Here is a 23,151-nt window from a genome sequence, read left to right as displayed (position 1 = left end):
ATCAGTAGGTTAAATGTTTTTGAATATTTATTTCAAAGAAAAACAGTAAACTGGCTCTGTAAGTGGAAAAGAGGGTCAACAAGAACAATATGGTATCAACAATAACTTTAAAAGTACAAAAACCTTAGCTCAACCAGAAACCAAGCTAAAACACAAGAGTTAAAATCCTTCAAAACTGGATTCCTCATCATCATCTGTATGTCCAAATGTAACCCAACTTAGATTTTAAGAGGGATATTATCAGAAATGAAAAATCTACTATTAGCTTCCATTGTAAACAATGGGGGATGGGGCATCCCCTTTGGGGGTCAATAACTTTGGATCCCCTGACCCAAACTTCACCAAACCTGGCTGGTATCATAAAGAGACTCTCCTGATGAGACCAGCCAGGTTTGGTGAAGTTTGGTTCAGAGGGTCCAAAGTTATGGACCCTCAAAAGGGTAGCCCCATCTACTAATAGCTCCCATTGAAAACAATGGGGAATGGGGGCACCTCCTTTGAGGGTCCGTAACTTTGGACCCCCTGAACCACACTTTACCAAACTTGGCTGGTATCATCAGGAGAGTCCTCTGAGGGTACCCTGAAATTTTGGTGCCTCTAGCATAAAAACTGCACCCCCTGCTGGCTGGCAAAGTAAAAACACACAAAATTTTTCAATGACCCGCATATAAGTCGAGGGGAGCTTTTTCAGCATTAAAAGTGTGCTGAAAAATTCGACTTATACATGAGTATATACGGTAGCTCCATGGGTCAGCACCATCTTTTACCTCGCCCCAATACCTCGTAGCTGATAGGCAATTTGTACAAAAAGAAGACAGTAGTATGCGCGGATATGGGCCACAATTCTCTTTATTTTATTGTGTCTTTTGCGTCATCTCTGGTTGTAGCATCCAGGGGGACCACCTTCAGAAGGGTAATAAATGCAACATTCTCCACCAGATCCCAAGAGCGTGCCTCTGGCCAGTGAATCACGAGTCTCTGCGGGTTCGCACATGTGAACGATCGTTCGGTAGAAGTTCCTGGCACAAGCCAGGGTGTGCATGACGGAGCAACACCCTTGCAGCTGCAAACGATTTGCTGCCAGAAGGAGAGACGACCCCAGAACATAAACCGACACCTGCAACCTCCGGCTCACACCAAATATTGAATGACTTTTCTAAAAGATACCATCCAGCCTTCTGATTGGGAAACCTCAGCCTCCCCCGCCCCCCAAAAAAACTCAGCCTCCCCTCCCACAAGAGTCAAACTATTCTATAGCTGCAGGAAGGGTCCCCTGACTTTTCCAGCCCCCCACCCAGTGCTTGGGATACCACCAGTTCTGTGGGTACAATAGACTGCTCCCATCTTCCGAATGTCATCTGTGATGGTTGCAGTCTTCACTGTTTTTGGAGAGAGGGCTCTACGCCATGCAGTCAACAACACAAGGATTGATTGGTGCATCTTCCTGCCCTAAGAAAGGACAAGGGTCATCTCTCCTGCTCCGTTCCCTGAGCTTCATTGCATGGGGTGTGTGTTTGCGGGCCACAACCCTCCTTTTGCAAGGTAGGCGCCCACTGATTGTTCGAGGCAGGCTTTCATCTCTAGCAGGTCCCGGACCTGGGTGCTCTGGGGACCCAAATGCACAGACAAAATCCTTTCAGCCTTCTGTATGGTATTCAAGGCTTCTGGCACCGCACACCTAGACAGGAAAAGGAAGAAGCTCTGAGATCTCCAAAGAACATAAGAACAAGCCAGCTGGATCAGACCAGAGTCCATCTAGTCCAGCACTCTGCTACTCGCAGTGGCCCACCAGGTGCCTTTGGGAGCTCACGTGCAGGATGTGAAAGGCCTTCTGCTGCTGCTCCTGAGCACCTGGTCTGCTAAGGCATTTGCAATCTGAGATCAAGGAGGATCAAGATTGGTAGCCATAGATCGACTTCTCCTCCAGGCAGAAAGGGAAATGCTTGCCTGCCACAGGACTCCAAAAAGGGCTTTGAACATCCCTTTACTGGGGGAAAAAAGGAATGTGTTGTATTTCAAAAGGAGCCCAGGAAGCCTGCCTGTAGAGTGGAGAGGGGGTGTCTGGACCACAAGATTTCTTGGGCATTTCTTGGCCTGACAATAGCAGCTGCTTTTCCTAAACCACCCTTCCGAAGAGCTCATCACTGCTCATGGTATACAGGCCACACCAGAAGAAGAACAGTTTGCATTTGTACCCCACCTTTCTCTCCTGTAAGGAGATTCAAGGTGGCTTGAAAGCTCCTTTCCCTTCTTCTCCCCACAACAGACACCTTGGGAGGTAGGTGGGGCTGAGAGAGTTCTGAGAGAACGGTGACTAGCCGAAGGTCACCCAGCAGGAACGTAAGAGTGTGGAAACAAATCTGGTTCACCAGATAAGCCTCCGCCACTCAGGTGGAGGAGTGGGGAATCAAATCCAGTTCTCCAGATTAGAATCTTAACCACTACACCACAAGACTTTCCGCTTGCCAAGCAGAAGCTCTTCCACTGAGCCACACCCCCTTTAGGTGATGTATCTGCGGGCTGTGCTCACCCATTAAAGAGGACTTCTGCCAGTTTGAAGAGCTCCTGACCAACTTCGATACTGGAGGGCCCATAATGGGCTTCTGCAGTCTGTATGCTGCTCCTCAGATGCCTCGCTGCCTCTTGCCAATTTCCTGCCAAAGAGGAAAAAAAATGGCCGGTCATTCTACTGAGAGGTTTCCTTTTTAAAGCCAAAATGCAGAAAGCAAACCACCTATACCAAACTAACAGCACTCAGGCAAATATGCCCCTCCCCTCCCTTCCCTTGCATGCCACCCCTCACTCCCTCCCCTCCCTCTCCATCCGCTAGGGTGGGTGGGCCATGTCCAGATGCCACCCCTCCCTATGTAAACTACCAGCTTGTCCAGATATCGGGGCAAACCCACTGCTTTCAAATATGGAACTTCTGTTGTGCAATATATTAAGTGTGAAGCACACGTTCCAGCAAGCAAAACTATTCTGACTTATTTGTGGATGGGATGCGCATTGTAGGTTGGTCAATCAGGGTTTGTGGGTAATGGCTTAGCAGCATCCACTCTGTAGCAGCAGCAAGGTCCTTGCTGGAGATCAGCAGGAAATAATAATAACAATAAAGGTGATAATTTCACAACCAACTTATGGCAACCCACTAGGGTATTCAAGGTAAGAGATGAACAGAGGTGATTTTGCCATTGCCTGCCTCTGCATAGCAGCCATGGACCTCCTTGGTGGTCTCCCATCCAAATACTAACCAGCCTGCTTCACTTCCAAGATCTGACCAGGTCAGGCTAGCCTGTGCTATCCCTGTGTGTGAAGGACCTTCAAGTAGCAGCCAACTGATAACAACCCAGTAGGGTTTTCAAGGCAAGAGATAGGCAGAGGGGTTTTTGCTATCCAAGTACTAACCAGGGCCAACCCTGCTTAGCTTTCAAACCCCAACCAGCTTACCCTCATTTGGGCTATTCAGGCAGCTAGCATCGAAATGGCTTTGTATATATGTTGTGATCCAGCTGTAGCTATGGAGCTCAGGCCACCCCCATCACACAAAAAAATGTATCATAGAGTTGGATGCTGTCAAGAAGAAGAGTTTGGATTTATATCCCCCCTTTCTCTCCTGTAGGAGACTCAAAGGGGCTGACAATCTCCTTGCCCTTCCCCCCTCACAACAAACACCTTGTGAGGTAGGTGGGGCTGAGAGAGCTCCGAGAAGCTGTGACTAGCCCAAGGTCACCCAGCTGGCGTGTGTGGGAGTGTGCAGGCTAATCTGAATTCCCCAGATAAGCCTCCACAGCTCAAACAGCAGAGCGGAGAATCAAACCTGGTTCCTCCAGATTAGATACACGAGCTCTTAACCTCCTACGCCACTCCTGCTCCTAGGAATCTAGAGTGGAAACATCTAAACCATTGTGGTGGTGGTGGTGGTAATTTTTTTAAAAGAGGGGAGCACAGAGTGGAAAAAGTAGACAAGGGAAACTTCCCCATCCTCTCATATAACTGTAGGAACTTAAAAACAACCATGAAACTGACTAGTCTGGTCTAGCAGGGTGTTTTCTTTAAATAACCCAACGTGTATTTAAAGCAGGCCTGAGAAGAAGAAGAAGAGTTCGGATTCATATCCCCCCTTTCTCTCCTGTAAGGAGACTCAAGGGGCTGACCAGCTCCTTTCCCTTCCCCGCACCCTCTAACACACACCCTGTGAGGTGGGCGGGGCTGAGAGAGCTCCGAAGAACTGTGACTAGCCCAAGGTCACCCAGCTGGCGTGTGTTGCAGTGCACAAGCTAATCTGGTTCACCAGATAAGCCTCCACAGCTCAAGTGGCAGAGTGGAAAATGAAGCCCGGTCTTCCAGATTAGAATGCACCCGCTCTTAACCACTGCACCACGCTGGGTTTGGAAGGCAAAATGTGCTCAGAAGCAGCCATGTCAAGTGCAGTCTAGCTTTTACCCAGGGTAGCGTATGCTTGTGCCAAGTGATCCTCAATCTCGCCCATCATCAAGTGCTCTGGACAGAGGAGTCTTTCAGCTTCCTTCTTGCATATCATCAGCAGCTTCAACGACTTATCTGCCAATGCAATAATACAACATGAACGTCCGTCCCAGAAACCACTCCCCATTTGCAACACGGGCAGTGAAGCTGAGTTCCGCTTTTGATCTTTCTGTTCCATCACCAAGAGCCATCTGCCCTCAGTCTTTGCTCTCCATTCTTGCACAGCAGCCCAGTAGCTGAGTGGTGTTTTTAGAGATCAGATACACATAAAGCTGAAGATGATGCAGCTTACTGGACCGCAACACATGGCAGAGTAGCAGACATTTTTGCTTCGTGGACGTCTTCAAAAGAAAAGGGAGCAAGCTGAGACATATGTACAGCATGCTGGGTTATGTGTCAGGATGATTGTCCAACTTTATAATTCTGCATCCCCTTCCTCAAGCTGTGATCATTATTAGCATTTAGAAAGGACTGGTGCATGTGAAGAGCTTTACGGCCATTATCTCAGCAAATTCTAACAACATCCCTATAAGGAAGGGTATGATTAATCCTTGTGTTGCCCAGGATGGAGACGCAGTCTCTCAATAATGTGGGGAAAATTAGCTCAGGGCAGACTGCTTATTAATATTGCAAGAGGCTGGGTAGGGAATCTTTAATACCAATGCGTACAAAGATCAGCTCTTGGAAGAAAATTCACAGAGAGGAATATAATACCAATTTGACAATTTGTAGGGAGAAGAGGTTCACAAGCACTTGATTCAATGCAGATTTCCTAAGATATAAAAAGGTTGGAAAATAGGTTTGGAATAGAAAAGGATATGGGATAGATAGAGGTATGGGATATATATATATATATGACCTGATCGCGACATGAAGTTTCGAGGTTCAGAACCAAACAGTCAGCATCTGGTTCCAGGGGGCAATGCGTTGGGCACAATGACAAAGACAGAAAGGTGTCAATGACACTGGGTGATTGGCCCTTTGGAGGGCAGAATATTTATAGGGTGAAGAACCACCTCTGGGGGGGTGACAGGACTATCTCTGTGACGTGTCTGGATGATCTGTTTGAGAAACAATAGAGTGCGTTGTAAGGTGGTCAGGAGAAGTTAGTTACAGAAAGGAATATCTGGGTTAAGACAATCAGGGGAGGCAATGTTATCAGGGGTCCTCTTGCAGCTGGAAACGAGTATCCATTCAACAGGGCTGCTGTATCGTGCTGAGGACACATTTTTCTTTGGCTCTGGAGCTGAAATGTGCTGCTATGGCAAGCAAGCTGAGAGCATGAGAACAGAAAGAAAGAAAAAATTCCAGGAAGTTCCTTGTAGGTAGACCTGGCTATTCCCCAAGAATGGGTTCCCCATCTCTGCAACGCCAGAATGGGTTCCCCATCTCTGTAACCCTTTAGGCTGGCATCCAGGGAGGGATAGCTGTGAATAAGGCACTCCCCCCTATGCCAGGGCTGTATGGTAACACCTGTATATTGGATACAAGGTGTCTGCTGAGACAGAGGCCCCTTCCGCACACGCAAAATAATGTGTTTTCAAACCACTTTCACAACTGTTTGCAAGTGGATTTTGCTATTCCACACAGCTTCAAAGAGCACTGAAAGCAGTTTGAAAGTGCATTATACTGCATGTGCGGAATGAGCCAGAGCTAGAGTAAAGGGCTCTGGCAAGAGAAAGATTGGAGTCAAGGGCTTCCTGGATCACAGCTACACTGTCAAGTATCCGGAAATGTCACACTCCTGCTTGTACAGCTGACTTCCAGCTTCTTCTGGAGGGCCATTCATTACCATGAAGATCAATCTGTACGCAGCTTGGGAAAGCCGATACTGTCACCCACTGAATCACATGAAAGTTGTTTGTTATTCATCTAAAAGTGGGTCAATGGGGAACGGTGCCCTGCAGACATGTAACCCTTACCAGGCTGGCCGCTTTCAAGCATCTCCTGGGCTGTCTTGCTTAGCTGCTGGAGTTCATATAACTCAAGCTGAAAGTCCACTTCAGGGATCAGGACGTTGCAGGCCCCACGGGAACAACGCAGCATGCTCTCCCCCTAGAGAAGTCCACTTAACAGTCAGTTCCACTCACACACCTGCACAGCTCATAACAGGCTTACCTCCCCGCCCATAATGCATTAATTACAGAAATATCTATATTCCACCTTTTGACCAAAATAGTCCATGAAGTAGCTGACAAATAATAACTGAGAACTATTAAAATCAACAATTGAACTACCCCCTGAGGGGCCACTACTGAGAAGGCCCTGATGCTCATAGGAAGAAAATCATAGGAAGAGACCCCAAGGGCCATCGTCCAACCCCCTGCAATGCAGGAACACACAATCAAAGAACTCCCGACATATGTTTATCCAGCCTCTGTTTAAAAACCTCCAAAGAAGGAGACTCCACCTCTCTCCAAGGCAGTAAATTCCACTATCGAACAGCCCTGACAGTCAGGAAGTTCTTCCTAATGTTTAAGTGGAATCTCTTTTCCTGCACCTTGAATCCATTACACCGTGTCCTAGTCTGAGGCAGCAGAAAACAAGCTTGCTCCCTCTTCGACATGACTTCCCTTCAAATATTGAAACATAGCTATTATGTCCCCCCTTAACCTTTGCTTCTCATACCTGTGTAAATGAATTCTTAACTACACTGGGGCCAGAACGTTGAGGGCGTCAGTGGTTAAAGCTACCACTCTGAATTGTGTGAAGATGACACAAAATTGGAAAAATGTGATTCCTGTGCTTTGCCCCAGTTAATAACTTGGCTGGACTAGAAGGATGTCCCTGATTTCTCCAAAAGCAAACGCTTGTAACATGTCACACATTATTTTAATTTGTACCTAAGGAAATATTGTGCTCCATCATTTAAGTCTCGGAAAGGGCAAAGCTAGCAAACCAGGCAAAGCACTTATTCCTAATGCTGTTTCCGGCTAGTATAAGATGTGCAAAATGAGCAAATGATTTCTTGAGTCCGTTCACCTGAAAGCACCACCTAAGCAAGGTTCCAGGAAGACATGATTTGACCTTTACCTGCAGTGGTGCCTGGCAGTCAGGGCAACGGAAGGCTCTGTGCAGGGACGCTCCCCTCCTGGCACGGGATCCCAGCTCACTCAGGCAGGCCTGGCACTGACATTCGAAGAAATACTGCTCAAGGAGCGCTTTGTGTCTTTCGGCTGCCCCCATCCGGCACTTGTGGGGTCCTGCCACAAGAGAACACCACCACAAAAAGGTCAAAGGGTACAGTGCCAAGAAGAGCATGCTTCTCAAACAGAAATCAAACTATTTTGCAGCTTTTTCTTCTCTGGTGTTTGGCCCCTTCCACACATGCAGAATAATGCATAATTGTTTGCAAGTGGATTTTGCTATTCCACACAGCTGCAAAGTGCATGGAAAGTGGACTGAAAGTGCATTATTCTGCATGTGCCGAAAGGGCCTTGTTTTGCAAGAGATGGGCACAGATTAACATCTCCTGTGCTCTTTCAGGCTCCCACCATGATTTCAGAAAGCTGCCTGCTTTTGAAAAAAAAAAAGCAGCACAATTTAATCGGAGCATTTCAAAAGTTGCAGAACAGTTATGGGGATGGCAGACTGCAACACTGCCCCCACCAGCCTTGGGCAGAGTTGGTTTCCTTTGCATCTTTTCTGGGAGAAACCTCCCATCTCTGCATATGTTTTGGATTTTGATTTTAAAGGAAAAACAAAAAACTGAAGCCAAAGATCTGAAGCCCAACAGCTTCCCTGGACTTTGTTTAACAGGGAATAACCCTCAAGCACTCCGCTGCCTGCTTCCTTCCAGAGATGGCAATGATAGTTACCTACCATAGCAGTGGAGAATCTCTTCCCCTTCAGCAATTGCCCGCGATGCCCTGATCTCAGCGGTGCTGCTGCTGAAAGTCACACTGGTGTTCGGGTCACAAGAATGGTTCAGTAGGCTGAGAACAGGGAAGAGTGCCACGGCGAGGGCTACCTGCTCACTGCTAGCAACGGGTTTGTCTCCAGATCCTGGGGGGAAAGCGGTAAGGGTTTCAAGGATGGGAGAGAGCCGGCAGAGTCTGCAAGCTGTTAAGAATGCTTCGGAATCGCTGTCCGTCCTTCCTTCTGTACCCCAGCCTGCATCTACCTGCTGTCAGGTCTAGGATTTATTCAGTGACGGACCTTGGAATTTATCACGCAGTAGCCTTTATTGAAACCAACCCTGAACCCCTGGCTTTTGCAAAGCCAGTTCTAAAGCACCCCCCAAATGCCCATAGCTTTATAATCTCTGCTGTCCACTCCCTCCCCTGCCCGCAAATATGTAAAAGTAAAAGCGGGAAAAGTGAGAGGAAAGCAAAAGTCCTTTCCCAAGGGTCCGGGAAAGATATGGAGCCATCTGGTTACTCCTCCCTTTGCAGAGAAGGCCAGAGATGCCTCTGTTATCTACTGTTGGAAGCAAAGAGAGTACAAAGTAATGAAAGAAACCCAGAGGCCCCAGACATTAAGCACACACTGACACTTGCTCAAGAAAGCCAAGAACTGACCTGACTCGCGCACCGTGACCACAGCCTGCGCATTGCACCGCAGCTGCAACACGTGCTTCAGCATGGCCTCCCCCAAAATCTTCAGCTCAGGAGATGCTCCTGCCCGGCTCTTAGATGTGCTCGTCCCCGCGACCGGAGCTGCTGGGCTGGCCTCTCCAAGTCTCTTGCACAAGGCCACCACGCTCAGGCTGCAGAGGAACAGGGATTCTGCGCTCTGCTTCTCGGCATGAGGCAGAAGGTTGAAGATAGCTCGGTAGGAGCTACGGTACCGCCTGTCAGCATCACAACCTGGCACGGAGGCCAAGTCCGGCTCCTCGGGAGCCTCTTGGCGCGACTGCCCGGCTAAAGCACGAATCTCCGCAGAGCCGGCCACCAGCACAGTTCGGAAGGCCACGTGGCAGAAAACTCCCAGCGCGAGGAGAAGTCCGCCAAGGGAGCACTCTCTCTGGTGGTAATCCTCCCACGCTAGCTGCGCACACGTCTGGCTACAGTACTTGGCGTAACTGCAGCCCTGGCAGGGGACAGAAGCCAGCAACCGCCTCAAGCAACGGTGGCAGTGAAGATCTTCGCTGTCAAACTGCTTGTCTAGTGTCTTTGCAGCACTGCCTTGTAGCAAGAGGCCTTCTCCCGGGCGCAGCACGCTGACAAACGCCTCTTCCTTCACTAAGATTTCCCCAGGCAGAATATCCCTGTCTGCAACCAAATGGCGGCCTTTCCTCGGGGACATTTGCAAGCTCACTGCAACAGAGGCGCACGAAATCCTGTGGTTTTCCTCCAAGGGCTCAAGGGCCTCCTGGGTTTTGCTGGCCATGGTGGGCTGACCGACAAAGCTGTTCCCTTTGCTAGCTTTTGCTTTCAGCTGACTGAGTTTACCAAGCAGCACCTGCTGGTTGTTAGAGCTCTGGTCTGCTGTTACTTCACGCTCCAAATAGCAGAGAACGTCGGTCGCTTCCCCAGCTCTCCCTAGAGAAAGGAGGCATTCCACTTTCCGCAGCAAGGCCTTATGGCGCAGCTGGTGTGGGTAGCCCTCTGCCAGAGCTCTCTCGATGTCTTCCAGGCACAACTGCAAAGGAAAGAGACACAATGCCGGAAGAGGGTTTCGTTACGGCCCCTTCCGCACATGCAGAATAAGGTACTTTCAATCCACTTTCAATGCACTTTGCAGCTGGATTTTACTGTGCGGAATAGCCAAATCCACTTGCAAACAATTGTGGAAGTGGATCGAAAGTGCATTGTTCTGCATGTGCAGAAAGAGGCATGGTCTCAATGCTGCAGTGTATCACAGGATAATTACATGACAGTTGTTAGGCTAAGAACAAACTCTCCCTTTCCTCCATTCACTGGCATCGCAAAGTAACATGAGCACTATGTAATATTTGTATTTTGTAATAAGTGATCACCCAAACCCAGAAACTGTCAAGCTGAAGCCTGGTCTGGTTTCAGGCCCAGGATTGGCTTTTCATTCAGTTTGGATTTATGTCCCTTCTTTCTCTCCTGTAAGGAGACTCAAAGGGGCTGACAATCTCCTTTCCCTCACCCTGTCAGCAAACACCCTGTGAGATGGGTGGGGCTGAGAGAGGTCCAAAGAACTGTGACTAGCCCAAGGTCATCCAACTGGCATGTGCTGGAGTGCACAAGCTAATCTGGTTCACCACATAAGTCTCCACAGCTCAAGTGGCAGAGCAGGGAATCAAACCCGGTTCTCCAGATTAGAGTGCCGGAGTCAAGATTATGTTTCACTGCAGCCTTTCAAAACATAGAGTGGATGATGATGTTGCAATCTGTCAGGTTATGTAGAAAAAGCAAGCACATTCTTCTTCCCTGGGCACGTGTCTTCCAGCTCACCTCAAACTGATCCAGGTGAAAAAGGGCTGCTGAGCGGTTGGCATAACACACGGCCCTTTCTGGAGTGCTGACCTCCGTGTGGGACAACGCCTGTGAGGATCAGAAACCAGAATCAAACATCAGTACACCTGTGAAGTTCCCAGCTGAAACCTCAGCAAGGCTAGCATGGTATAGTGGTTAAGAGCAGGTGGGTTCTAATCTGAATAACTGGGTTTGATTCCCCACTCCTTTACCTGAGTGGCAGAGGCTTATCTGGTGACCCAGATGTGTTTCCGCACTCCTACATTCCTGCTGGGTGACCTTGGGCTAGTCTCAGTCCTCTCAGAACTCTCTCAGTCCCACCTGCCTCACAAGGTGTCTGCTGTGGGGAGAGGAGGGGAAAGGATCTTGGAAGCCACCTTGAGTCTCCTTACAGGAGAGAAAGGGGGGATATAAATCCAAATTCTTCCTCCACTTCAAATGAGGTCAATTACCCGCCAGCACCTTGGACAGAGCACAATACTAGGTTCCTTGCATGACTTATTCATTTCAATCTTTATATCCCACTTTTCACCCCTCAAGGGACTGAAAGCTGCTTACAAATAAATAAAATAACATGGTTGAGCAAATCAACAGGAACTCCAGTTCCTGAGCTGATCCTGGATTCTTTGGGCCTGATCACTCGAGGCAGCAGGCTAAGAGGTACTGACCCCTCAACCCACACCGAAGGATCCCTAGTCCAGAATTGTCAGAAGAAAGCGGTCACTACTGTGGCACAGCAACACTATACCTAATTGTTGCTACCATCTAATTCCTTTGAATTCCCAGCTTTAATATTTTTAAGAAAGCCTCTAGTCATGTTTGTTGTGCAATAGCAATTAGTGGTGGGAAGTGCCCTCACGTCGCAGATGTTCAGCGGTGGTTTGCCGTTGCCTGGTTTCCAGGTTGCTTTTGTGGGAAAACTGTGATGGGTAAACCAGACTTCAAGCAGCTTTAACTTTGTCATGCTAATTACACCCTAGAAGCTAAAATGACTAAAGTGAGGCTTTCGTACTGTGGCCACACTATGAGAAGAAATGTCTCCCTGGAAAAGACAAGCTAGATTTGAGTCCAGTAGTGTAACGAACTGAGTTCAGGCAACAAGCATCTCTTATGAAAAGTAGAAACTTTATTTGGGTGCTGTGTGGTTTCCGGGCTGTATGGCTGTGTTCTAGCAGCATTCTCTCCTGACGTTTCACCTGCATCTGTGGCTGGCATCTTCAGAGGATCTCTGAAGATGCCAGCCACAGATGCAGGCGAAACGTCAGGAGAGAATGCTGCTAGAACACGGCCATACAGCCCGGAAACCACACAGCACCCAAGTGATTCCGGCCGTGAAAGCCTTCGACAATACAAGAAACTTTATTGCTAGCTGCAAGCCCATTCACGGACTTGCCAGGAATGAGATCAAAACACAGAACTCAATCTAAAAAGCAAGTTTTCCCGCTCTGCCACTGATCTTCAGACATCACAGCAGCCAGTCCAGGAAAGAAGCCAACAGAGTTAGCAGACAGAATTCAAAGAGAACGTAACACTCCAGCATTTCACACAGGCGGTTCTCACAACAACACTTTGGCCCCATTCTTACAAGTAGCACATTAGAGACCAACCTGATTTTGTGGGGTATGAGCTTTTAAGACTCAAAGCTCACTTCGTCATATACAAGCGTGAATGGACATCCTTGAGTACCAGTCTGAAAGGGGGAGGAGTATTGCAAACAAAGGAGTCAAGGTGCTGAGGTAAAGACAATAATACAAGGGAAAGTTGAAGGCAATAGGAACACACAAACACCCGACATGAGATGAACTCAAAAAGGGGAGAAGAAAAAGAATTTGGATTTCTACCCTGCCTTTCTCTCCTGTAAGGAGTCTTAAGGTGGCTGACAAACTCCTTTTCCCTTCCTCTCCCCACAACAGACACCTTGTGAGGTAGGTGGGGCTGAGAGAGTTCTGAGAGAACTGTGACTAACACAAAGTCACCCAGCAGGCTTCATGTGGAGGAGGGGGGAAGCAAATCCAGTTCACCAAATAAGAGTCCACTGCTCACGTGGAGAAGGGAGGAATCAAACCTGGTTCTGCAGATTAGAATCCACCTGCTCTTAATCACTGCCCCACACTGGCTCTCTGTTTGCAAGTTCTAAGCAAGGCTGTTAATGCTGGGATATTTTGGAAGTCATTCATTCACAGGGCTGCCACAATTTGGAAGTCATTTGAGAGCACACAACATGCAATCAGCCCAAAGCAGTAGATGATGGAACAGCCTGCGGGTGGAATAAAGTAACAGAAATCTGGATTGGGAGCTGAATGAATAACGAACAGCAAATGCCATGTCAATGCCCATACAGCATAGAGACATCAGGTGTGACTTACGCCAGTGTGGCTTCACAGAAGCATTCTGTCTGTGGCTTGGGCTACAGCATCCTTAAACCCACCTACTCTTTACCTTGGAATAGAGCATCCCTGCTGTTTGGTACTTCTTCTTCTGAAATCTCTGGTTCCCTTCTGTTTTGTAGAACAGCGCCATTTGAGGATCTTTCTTCACACAGTAGTTGTTAGCCAGGCTGCTCAAGTATTCTTCATCCTCAGGCCTACGGGATAGAAAAGGCAAAGGGGTACTGAGCCCAGAGGGCAGCAGAATCATCAAATAAGCTTCTTGGAAACATCAAGCCAGGTCAGATATGCCTTTGGGAAATGACTTACTGAAACAAAGACGAGACCAGCAGAAAGCAATCCTGGAGCGACAGAGCAGGGCAAAACCTCTCTTTCAGGGCTGGCTCCAGGGAAATCCATTTCTGCTTAACATAAGACTTCCATTGTTCCACAGGGAGGTCCATGATCAGCCAGAGAGCAAACAGGAATCACGCACCTGCAAGAATTCATTCAAGTCTGGATTCATCAGTCATTCTGAAGAGAGTTATGTACTTATATAAGACTGGGGGCACGGAGAATGAGCCAAGAGAAATCATTAAAAAAAATACATGTTTGTAATTTCCAGGAGAAAGAAATTACTAAACGGCAGCAGATTTCCTTCGACCTAACATTTATTTCCTGTATTGTATATGCTTTTTAATCTTTTTAAAATTATTGTTGTACTGTTGTCTATGCCAATAAAGGCTTGCTAATTATAGTTTCAATACATGTTTCGATTTTTTTTAGAATAAACATGTTCATTAAAATCATACGGGAAAAATTAACAGGTATATATTTCATTTGTGCCTTAAATGCTTCATTTGTGCATTAAAGGCACAGAGGATGCATTCTCATGGTACTGATTCTCCATGTTGTTTTTACTTCATTTGGAGAAGACTCTCAATGAGGAAGGCTTTCTCCAGTGCAGTACCTTTCTTGGAGCTGTACTTGAGGGGCAACAGCCTGTATAATCAGAACCCACCCTTGGGTGCTTTGCACAGCTGGGATACAGAAGGAATAGCATCCACCTAGAGAAGGTAAAAGTCACTTTACCCCTGGGCCATACCATCATTGCTCTAGTAGAAACAGGCCAGCTTGGAATTTTCCAGTTCCACTACTAAGCAGTGACCCGGAGAGAGCACCATGGATACTAGCAGCAGTGAAAGAGTGCTCTGTGGAAAATCAGTGCTCCCAAGAAAGAAAACACTGGTGGGGATCAAAACTTATTTTGGAAACAGATTCATACCTCATCTCTCTCTCCTGTAAGGAGACTCAAGGTGGCTTACAAGCTCCTTTCCCTTCCTTTCCGCACAACAGACACCTTGTGAGGTAGGTGGGACCGAGAGAGTTCTGAGAGAACTGTGACTAGCCCAAGGTCACCCAGCGAGAATGTAGGAGTGCGGAAACACATCTGATTCACCAGATAAGCCTCTGCCACTTATCAAACCCGAGTGGGGAATCAAGCCTGGTTCTCAAAATTAGAATCCACCTGCTCTTAACCACTACACCACGCTGGGTTTCGTGTTAAGTATTGTCCACTCTGGTTTCAGAAAGTCGTGGAGATTTGGGGGTCAGCCTGGGGAGGGACCTTCGTGGGGCACACTGGCACACACCTCTATCAATTGTAAATCCTGGAGGTTTGCATTGCAGCCCTATATTTGAGAAGGCCTCTCTATGGAGTGGGAGCGCTCACACATATGCACACTCCCCATCCCTCCACTGTCTATGGCATTGACACCTTTGAGGGGGCCAGCTGTGGCCCACCCAAAAGCCGCCCACCAAAGAACAGCAGGACGCAAAATCCCCGACCGAAAGCGGTCGTTCACCATCATGATCAAGAGTACTCCTGAGCATACGCAGAGAGCTTCTCCACGGCCCCGCCCGCACCTCGACTCCTCTCCGGGCAGGGACCGGCCTGACGTCTGGCTCGTGTTTCTGGGTCGCGCACGCGCGCAGGCCTCCCCTTCTACACGATCGCCTCGTGCATCCGGGGTATGAACCGCGCGCGTGACGTCCACGACGCCGGCGCCGCGTAGGGCGGAGCTTCGCGGGTGCTCGGCGCGCGGGAAAGGCCGGCGAAGGAGTCGCGAGAGCTGCCATGGCGGTCCGCCTGAGCGAGGGCGCGATTGCGGTGAGCTTGAGGGGCCGGCCGGGCAGAGGGGCCAGCGGGGGCCCGTGAGGGGAGAAAGAGGAGCGCGCTTGGAAGTGCCGCTGCGCCGGCCTTCCTCACGTGTTCCTCCTCCGCGCGGGAATGGAGTCCGCCCCGGAGGTCTCCTGCGCATTGAAAAAAGTTCTCGGCGGAAAGAAAACTTCCGCTGTGCGGAGGAGGGGGCCTCTGCCTCCCCGATCCCGGCTCGCTGGTCTGGCACATTTAACATAGCGCCTCCCGTCAGACCCACTCTTCAGTTTTATATGCCCCTTAGTCTGTTGCTACGGGCCTAATAAGGGAGGGGGGAGGGTAGGGGTTGATTTTTGCTGTTTTATTGCTTATAATAAGCTTTTGATTGCATGAGGCCCAGTGGCTACCCGTTGAGGTTCCCGCCACGCGTAGGGAGGGAGAGCAAGTGCTCGGGGGTTCTGTACCTGCCTTTTGCAAAGAGCCTAGACCATAGGTGTCAAACTCGTGGCCCTCCAGATGTTATGGACTACAGTTCCCATCATCCCCTGCCAACATCATGCTGGCAGGGGAGGATGGGAACTGTAGTCCATAACATCTGGAGGGCTGCGAGTGACACCTGTGGCCTAGGCAAAAGAGGAAGAGTTTTAGATTTATACCCCGCTTTTCTCAACCACAAGGAAGAGTTTTAGATTTATACCTGCTTTTCTCAACCATAAGGAAGAGTTTTAGATTTATGCCCTGCTTTTCTCAACCATAAGGAAGAGTTTTAGATTTATGCCCTGCTTTTCTCAACCATAAGGAAGAGTTTTAGATTTATACCTGCTTTTCTCAACCATAAGGAAGAGTTTTAGATTTATACCTGCTTTTCTCATCCATAAGGAAAAGGAAGAGTTTTAGATTTATACCCCGCTTTTCTCAACCACGAAGAGTTTTAGATTTATACCTGCTTTTCCCATCCACAAGGAAAAGGAAGAGTTTTAGATTTATACCCCGCTTTTCTCAACCACAAGGATGAGTTTTAGATTTATGCCCTGCTTTTCTCAACCACAAGGAAGAGTTTTAGATATATACCTGCTTTTCTCAACCACAAGGAAAAGGAAGAGTTTTAGATTGATACCTGCTTTTCTCATCCATAAGGAAAAGGAAGAGTTTTAGATTGATACCTGCTTTTCTCATCCATAAGGAAAAGGAAGAGTTTTAGATTTATACCCCGCTTTTCTCAACCACAAGGAAGAGTTTTAGATTTATACCTGCTTTTCTCATCCACAAGGAAAAGGAAGAGTTTTAGATTTATGCCTTGCTTTTCTCAACCACAAGGAAGAGTTTTAGATTTATGCCCTGCTTTTCTCAACCACAAGGAAGAGTTTTAGATATATACCTGCTTTTCTCAACCACAAGGAAAAGGAAGAGTTTTAGATTGAGACCTGCTTTTGTCATCCACAAGGAAAAGGAAGAGTTTTAGAGAGTCTCAAAGTGGCTTACAAACTCCTTCCCTTCCCTACAACAGATACCCTCTGAATGAACTGTGACTAACCCAAAGCCACCTGACAGAGGAATGTGGAATTGAACCTGGTTCTCCAGATCAGACTTTGCTGCTTATGTGGAGGAGAGGGGAATCAAGCCCAGTTCTTCAGATCAGAGTCCACTTCTTAACCACTACACCAAAAATGATTCTTGTTTCTAAGGCCTGTAAATCTGTGCCTCTAATAGCAAATTATTTGTAGTCTGCCTTTCTTGTTGAAACTCAAGGTGGATTATAAAGTCTAAAAATACAGTAGGAACAGTAAAAGATGTATAATAAACACTGAATCCAGGCAAAACGGAGGTAATGCTGGTTGGCGAGGCTGGTATTCTAGAGGGGTGGAATCCTCTTGTCTTAGATGGGGTAGTATTGGCTTTTTCAGAGCAGGTTAGGAACTTGGGGGTTCTCATGGGCCCTCCCTTAAAGCAGGTTGGTAGAAGCTGGGAGCACTTTCTGTCAGATCATCTGATTTGCCAAGTCTGTCATTGCCTAGATTCAGCTGATCTGGCCATGCTAATCCATGCTTCTGTAACCTCACGGTTAGATTATTGCAACATGCTGTATGTGGGGCTGCCCTTGAAGACAACCTGGGAACTATAGCTGGCGCAGAATGTAGCAACCTGACTCTTGTCAGGGGCTAGCTTCTGGGAACATATGGTTCACAAGGCTGCTGTTTAATTTTAAAATGAAAACATTCTGCACAATGTTGTAATCTCAAAACCTTTATGCTGCAATGTAGCATCCTCTGCTCAGAGATTAACTTTCTCTCTTTTCTCCTCTCTCCTTTTACAGTCTATAATGCAAGGAGAGGATGTTGGGACTCCTGTCTTGCAACTTGTTGTGAGTATTACCTGTTGCTTTTTTTGTATCACTCATTGCTGAGTAGGTGATGAGGGGCAGGTGTTAAGGAAGAAGAGTTGGATTTATATCCCCCCTTTCTCTCCTATAGGAGGCTCAAAGGGGCTTACAAACTCCTTTCCCTCCCCCTTCACAAGAAACACCCTGTGAGGTAGTTGGGGCTGAGAGAGCTCAGAAGAATTGTGACTAGTCCAAGGTCACCCAGCTGGCATGTGTTGGAGTGCACAAGTTAATCTGAATTCCCCAGATAAGCCTCCACAGCTCAGGTGGCAGAGCGGGGAATCAAACCCGGTCCTCCAGATTTGAGTACACCTGCGCTTAACCGCTACACCACTGCTGCTCCTTAAAGGAGAAGCTTAAAACTTTGTCAGGTGGTGAATTGTCAGGAATCTTGGGAGTGAGCAGTAGAGGCTTTAAGGAGGCCTGCATATCACTAGGCATTTGTGTCTGAACGTACATTGCTGCTCTTCTTTTTGTGTTGTTGATAAGCGCGTTCTCGTTATTGCACAGATTTCTGAAGTCTTCTTCGGAATTATAGCTGAGAACTTCTGTTTTCTCCCCAGACCACCCGTGCTATTGCCACTGGAAACGGCCCACCTCGTTACCGGATGCTGATGAGCGATGGAGTGAACACGCTGTCTTGTAAGCATTAATACATGGAGACAGGTTACAGGCATGCTGCCACGAGCATTTTTTAAAATAGCAGCATTGATTGCTGAACATGGGGAAATGATGTAGCTCATTGATGGGTTTGGTTGATACCATTGACCGTAGTGTCCTTCTATGGCAGGGGTCTGCAACCTGTGGCTCTTCAAATGTTCATTGACTACAATTCCCATCAGCCTTCCAGCATGGTGCATTGTAGTCCATGAACATTTGGAGAGCCACAGGTTGCAGACCCCTGTTCTATGGTGTCTTGAAGGCTATCTAAGGATTACTGTTCTGCAGTAATTCTGTTGCTTCCTGGAAAATTCCAAAAGGGAGCACAGGTGTGTGTTAAAGTTCTTCATGATATTTACCTTCTAGTATATTTGTTAATTGTGTTACAATGTAAAAAGTTTTCAGGATAATTGACAAAATTGAATGATTTGTTATTACTAACAGTGCTCCTGGTGTTTGGGAGAAAGTAGGGCTACAAATGACAGTTTCTGCCGGGCTGGATGAAGGAGATCCTGACCTTCAAATTTCCAAACAAGCTACCTGCAGTTGCATTCTCAGATGGAGCAAACTTGTCCTTAGAGTTCCTCAGAGCTGCAGTCTGTTTTCCATAGTATTTAACAACTATATAAAGAACCTGGGAAATATCATCAGGAGGCATGGACTACGCCATCAGTGGGTTGAGGACACCCCACCTCTCTTTTTCCTTTTCATCTCAGCTAGTGTCAGAAAACCATAAAGGACAGAATGAAGGCATAGAAATGGGAACGCAGTGCAGAACCAGCAGAGATGATGTTGGTAGGCAGTTCGGAGGACCTATAAGTAAGAGAAAGAGCTGGGGGTTGTGTATTCTTCCTGAAAGTAGCATGAGGCTTCTACTAGATTTGGAATCCTAGGTAGAAACTGTGATCAGGTACGAGGAGGAGTAGTAGTTTGGATTTATATCCCACCTTTCTCTCCTGTAAGCCACTCAAGGTGGCTTACAAGCTCCTTTCCCCTCCTCTCCCCACAACAGACGCCTTGTGAGGTAGGTGGGGCTGAGAACTATGACTAGCCCCAGGTCACCCAGCAGCAATGTAGGAGTGCAGAAACACATCTGGTTCACCAGATAAGCCTCTACCACTCAGGTGGAAGAGTGGGGAATCCAACCCGGTTCTCCAGATTAGAATCCACCTGCTCTGAACCACTATACCACTCTGACTCTTTTACCAGCACAGATAAATCATTTGCTAGGTGTACCCACCACTAGAGCAGAATTTGCTAACACTATTCATGCTTCACTGATTGCAATACTCTTTTTACAAGAGACTGCCCCAGAAGACTGTCTGAAAACTCTGCTGCCTGCATGTTAACCCTAGCTCCCGGAACCTCTAAAATGTGTGTGGTGGTACTAATAGAGGCAGCTTCCATTATTATTCCACTGTATCCTGATTCAAGAAGCATCCTCTTCTTTTGCGTACAGAGGTCTTAATCCTTTATACACAATCCTTTTGGCCCAAGAAAGCAGGTGCTGGTGCTTGCTAAATGTCTGACACCCCCAGAGCTCTGCTGCCTTGGCTAAAGTTTGCGTTTTTAAACAGCTATATGTAACAGCCAGACGTTAGAAACCTCTATAGGAGCCCTCAAGGAAATCATTGCTTTATTAGATGTGGGAAGTTCTGTCACCAGGAGATGTAGCAGTCCCAGGATCTTGTTTGCAAAATGGAGTTGGTGTGTTCCTTCCATTCTTTTGCTGAGTTTCTATAACTGTATGATTCTGTCCTCCTGCAACATCAATGCTTTTACTGCCTCTGAGCGTTTTCCCAGCATCATGTGTCTTACTGGCTGCTGTTGCCCAGTTTCTTTCCCCAACTCTGCTAGATACACAACTCATTCATTTTAATTTAAAGTAGTCTAGTGGTTTCTGGTATTCTGAACCCAGTGAAGTTTCAGAGCATTTACATGACATGGCTCAGTATAGCTTTGAGGAAGGTGGGAGGGGCCAGTAACATGAATGTATCAAGCTACAGCATCTGAGTCCTGCTGTGAGAATGAGAAGGGACACCTCGGGGTGTCCTTCTGAGGAGTAACAATTCCATGTGCACAGTAGATTATGAGAATCCAGTCCAGTGCGTAGAACCCTGGGACTGTGCACAGTTAAAGACCCTTTCCACACATGCAGAATAGCACACTTTCAATCCACTTTCACAATTGTTTGCAAGTGGATTTTGCTATTCGGCACTGTAAAATCCAGCTGCAAAGTGCATTGAAAGTGGATTGAAAGTGCATTGCTCTGCATGTGCGGAGGGGACCGAAGTCTTGGCACCGCACTCAGTGGGCCTTGGGGTAAGTCTGCACTTCTACAACGGCAATATGTTAAGATACCCCCAAATACCCCAAAGATCCTAAAGCCTCTTATTGAACAAACTGACCGTAAACCCTGTTTTACAGAATAAATTCTTTAATTTCTTATAGGACTTCACATCAACGCACCTATGTTGTAGGAACTTATTAACTGTATTTTGAGGCTTTCTTTGGTCACATGTAGAGTCCTAGTTTCAGATCTGTCTTTTTGAAGCTGAGCTATTGGTTCTAACGAAACCCATTACCTTTGTGGTGGTAGCTGATTTCGGCGTTAATTAACTGGAGCAGTAAGCTTTGGTCTCTGCATGATCATACGTGGTCTTTTTCTGAAAAGGCTCCAGTGTATGCTGTCCCTTTGACCTCACCATGGCTGTTCTGAGATGTTTTTCCCTTTCTGTTTTGCTGTGCAGCTTTCATGCTGGCGACGCAGTTGAACTCTCTAGTTGACCAGGAACGTTTGAAAGTGCATGCCATCTGCAAGATTAACAAGTTTATCGTTAACATCTTGAAGGATGGAAGGTAATTGATTGCTTTGCAATGTGTTCACGCTGCGTTTTGGAATCTGTCCTGTGGGATAAAATTAAACCTTTCATTTAAACCATTTCCCAAACAAGGCCCTTTGGACTGGAAATTTTGTTTTTCTCCAGCCGTGGCTGAATCTTATTTCCGATGGACTATGGCAGCAGGCTGCCAGATAGTTTCAGAGGACAGCCATGTGGCTCTGTAGTAAAAGAGTTAGAGTCCAGTAACGCCTTTGACACCAACTTTTTTGGGATATGAATCAAAACTCATTTTATCAGATGTGTGCACAACGGTGACAGATAATGTATTGTCGAAGGCTTTCACGGCTGGAATCAACTGGTTGTGGTGGGTTTTCCGGGCTGTGTGGCCGTGGTTTGGTGGATCTTGTTCCTAACGTTTCACCTGCATCTGTGACTGGCATCTTCAGAGGTGTATCACAGAAGGAACTCTGGACACAGTGTGTAACAGACTTCCCTCTGTGATACACCTCTGAAGATGCCAGCCACAGTTGCAGACAAAATGTTAGGAACAAGATCCACCAGACCACGGCCACACAGCCCGGAAAACCCACCACAATCTATGACAGATAAGATTGTATAAGTGATGCCCATATTTTGTTGATTGTTTTTCCACCTGTATGTATCTTTGTGGTCATTAGTAGTGCGTTGACCGTCTGAAAGAGAGGCAGGTTTCTCTGTTCCAGTTCATAAAAGCTTTGATGTCTGAGACCAGTTTTTACTTGACATCTCATCAGTTCATGCTGTGACTAAAGGCAGACGGTTGAGCTTAACAAGCCAACATCCCAATAAAGGTGTTCAGGCTGTGTGTGGGGGGAGACAGGTTATCTTCCTGTGTGGGGTTTGGGGAGCACATCCAGGAATGGCTTGTACTACACACACAGGGCTTAACTGATCTTGAGGTTTGAAGTTGCATATGAACTCCTGCTTCTGAATGATTTCTTTATAGTCTGACTTGTTTCATCGGCACTTATATATTCTACAACAATTTGAGTGACATGTGAAGGGGGGATTAATTTAAATCACTAAGGGGGAACCCCTTTAACTAATAGATTTATTTAAAAATATTTCCTAGATAAAAATGCATGCTAATTGGTTATTATAACCATGAAACATACTTATTTATAGAGTCTTTGTACAACTTTATAAGATATTCTAGAATATTCTTAAGTATTGTTTATTATTTTATTTACTATACCCCCGAAAGGCTCTGGGTGACACACAAGGATAAAAACAATGAAAAGTCATAAGCTAACAAACAAAATCAATTTAAATACAACATCAATGAACCAGAGGAAATCCTAACATTAGATGGCAACCTGCAGAAACCTCTAACCCCCTGGGAGGGGGCCAGGCACAGCACATGGCAGCCAAGTAGATGATATATAAGGGGTGATGTGGGAAGCAATCAGTGACACCCCCCCCCCCCAAAAGCCCGGTGAAACAGTTCTGTTTCACAGACCCTGCGGAACTGTCCAAGGTCCCACAGGGCCCTGTTTGCTGGAGGGAGAGTGTTCCACCAGGCAGGGGCCAGGACAGTAAAAGCCCTAGTCCGAGTAGAGGCCAGCCGCATCATTGAGGGGATGGAAACCACCAGCAAGATTGCCTCTGTAGATCGCAGAGGCCAAGTTGGGACATATGGGTATGTGTACTGTTTTAGAAAAGGAGCAATAAATTTCCTATATTTAGAGAAGAATGCTCATGACCTTAAATGGGTTTTCTTTTGCAATCTGCAGCCATGACTGGATTCTGGAGTCAGGTGCTAGCTAGAGTCAACACTAAGGGTTATTTGGTTTCCCAGCATTCTTTTCTGTTTTAGTGAACCCCTTTTTATCTG

At 47.0% G+C, this 23,151-nt stretch overlaps 2 protein-coding genes across 6 annotated transcripts in view; one reads left to right on the top strand and one right to left on the bottom strand.

The window, feature by feature from the left end:
- Positions 1–831: 831 nt before the first annotated feature.
- On the bottom strand, positions 832–15,337 carry SMYD4 (SET and MYND domain containing 4). 5 transcript variants are annotated; one of them, XM_048518682.1, is made up of 11 exons: positions 15,086–15,333; positions 13,568–13,733; positions 13,311–13,455; positions 10,851–10,940; positions 9,006–10,068; positions 8,308–8,490; positions 7,519–7,688; positions 6,408–6,540; positions 4,444–4,560; positions 2,531–2,654; positions 832–1,678 (listed from the first exon to the last, which is right to left on the bottom strand). In XM_048518682.1, exons 2-11 carry the CDS (start codon positions 13,699–13,701, stop codon positions 1,495–1,497), a joined length of 2,343 nt encoding a protein of 780 aa, XP_048374639.1. In that variant the 5' UTR covers positions 13,702–13,733; positions 15,086–15,333; the 3' UTR covers positions 832–1,494. The 5 variants fall into 5 exon arrangements, with proteins under 5 accessions (XP_048374639.1, XP_048374636.1, XP_048374638.1 ...); XM_048518679.1 differs by having other exon boundaries at positions 15,103–15,332; XM_048518681.1 differs by having other exon boundaries at positions 15,133–15,332.
- RPA1 (replication protein A1) overlaps positions 15,263–23,151 on the top strand; it is a 71,793-nt gene continuing 63,904 nt past the window's right edge. Inside the window, exons 1-4 of the mRNA XM_048518595.1 lie at positions 15,263–15,407; positions 17,710–17,757; positions 18,339–18,417; positions 21,186–21,294. Of these exons, the coding sequence (XP_048374552.1) occupies positions 15,375–15,407; positions 17,710–17,757; positions 18,339–18,417; positions 21,186–21,294 (269 nt within the window). The 5' untranslated portion in view covers positions 15,263–15,374. The remainder of the gene's footprint in view (positions 15,408–17,709; positions 17,758–18,338; positions 18,418–21,185; positions 21,295–23,151) is intronic.

This window comes from Sphaerodactylus townsendi, linkage group LG16 (genome assembly GCF_021028975.2).
Source record: "Sphaerodactylus townsendi isolate TG3544 linkage group LG16, MPM_Stown_v2.3, whole genome shotgun sequence".
Lineage (NCBI taxonomy): Eukaryota > Metazoa > Chordata > Lepidosauria > Squamata > Sphaerodactylidae > Sphaerodactylus > Sphaerodactylus townsendi.
The sequence above is the reverse complement of the archived record's forward strand: the minus strand, read 5'-3'. Positions and strand labels throughout refer to the sequence as shown.

Coding starts and splice junctions, on each gene's coding strand:
- SMYD4 (XM_048518682.1), bottom strand. CDS start 13,701: ATGGACCTCCCTGTGGAACAATGGAAGTCTTATGTTAAGCAGAAATGG. Junction 13,456..13,567: donor CTGGTCTCGTCTTTGTTTCA/GTAAGTCATTTC, acceptor TCTATCCCGTAG/GCCTGAGGATGAAGAATACT. Junction 10,941..13,310: donor CAGGGATGCTCTATTCCAAG/GTAAAGAGTAGG, acceptor TGATCCTCACAG/GCGTTGTCCCACACGGAGGT.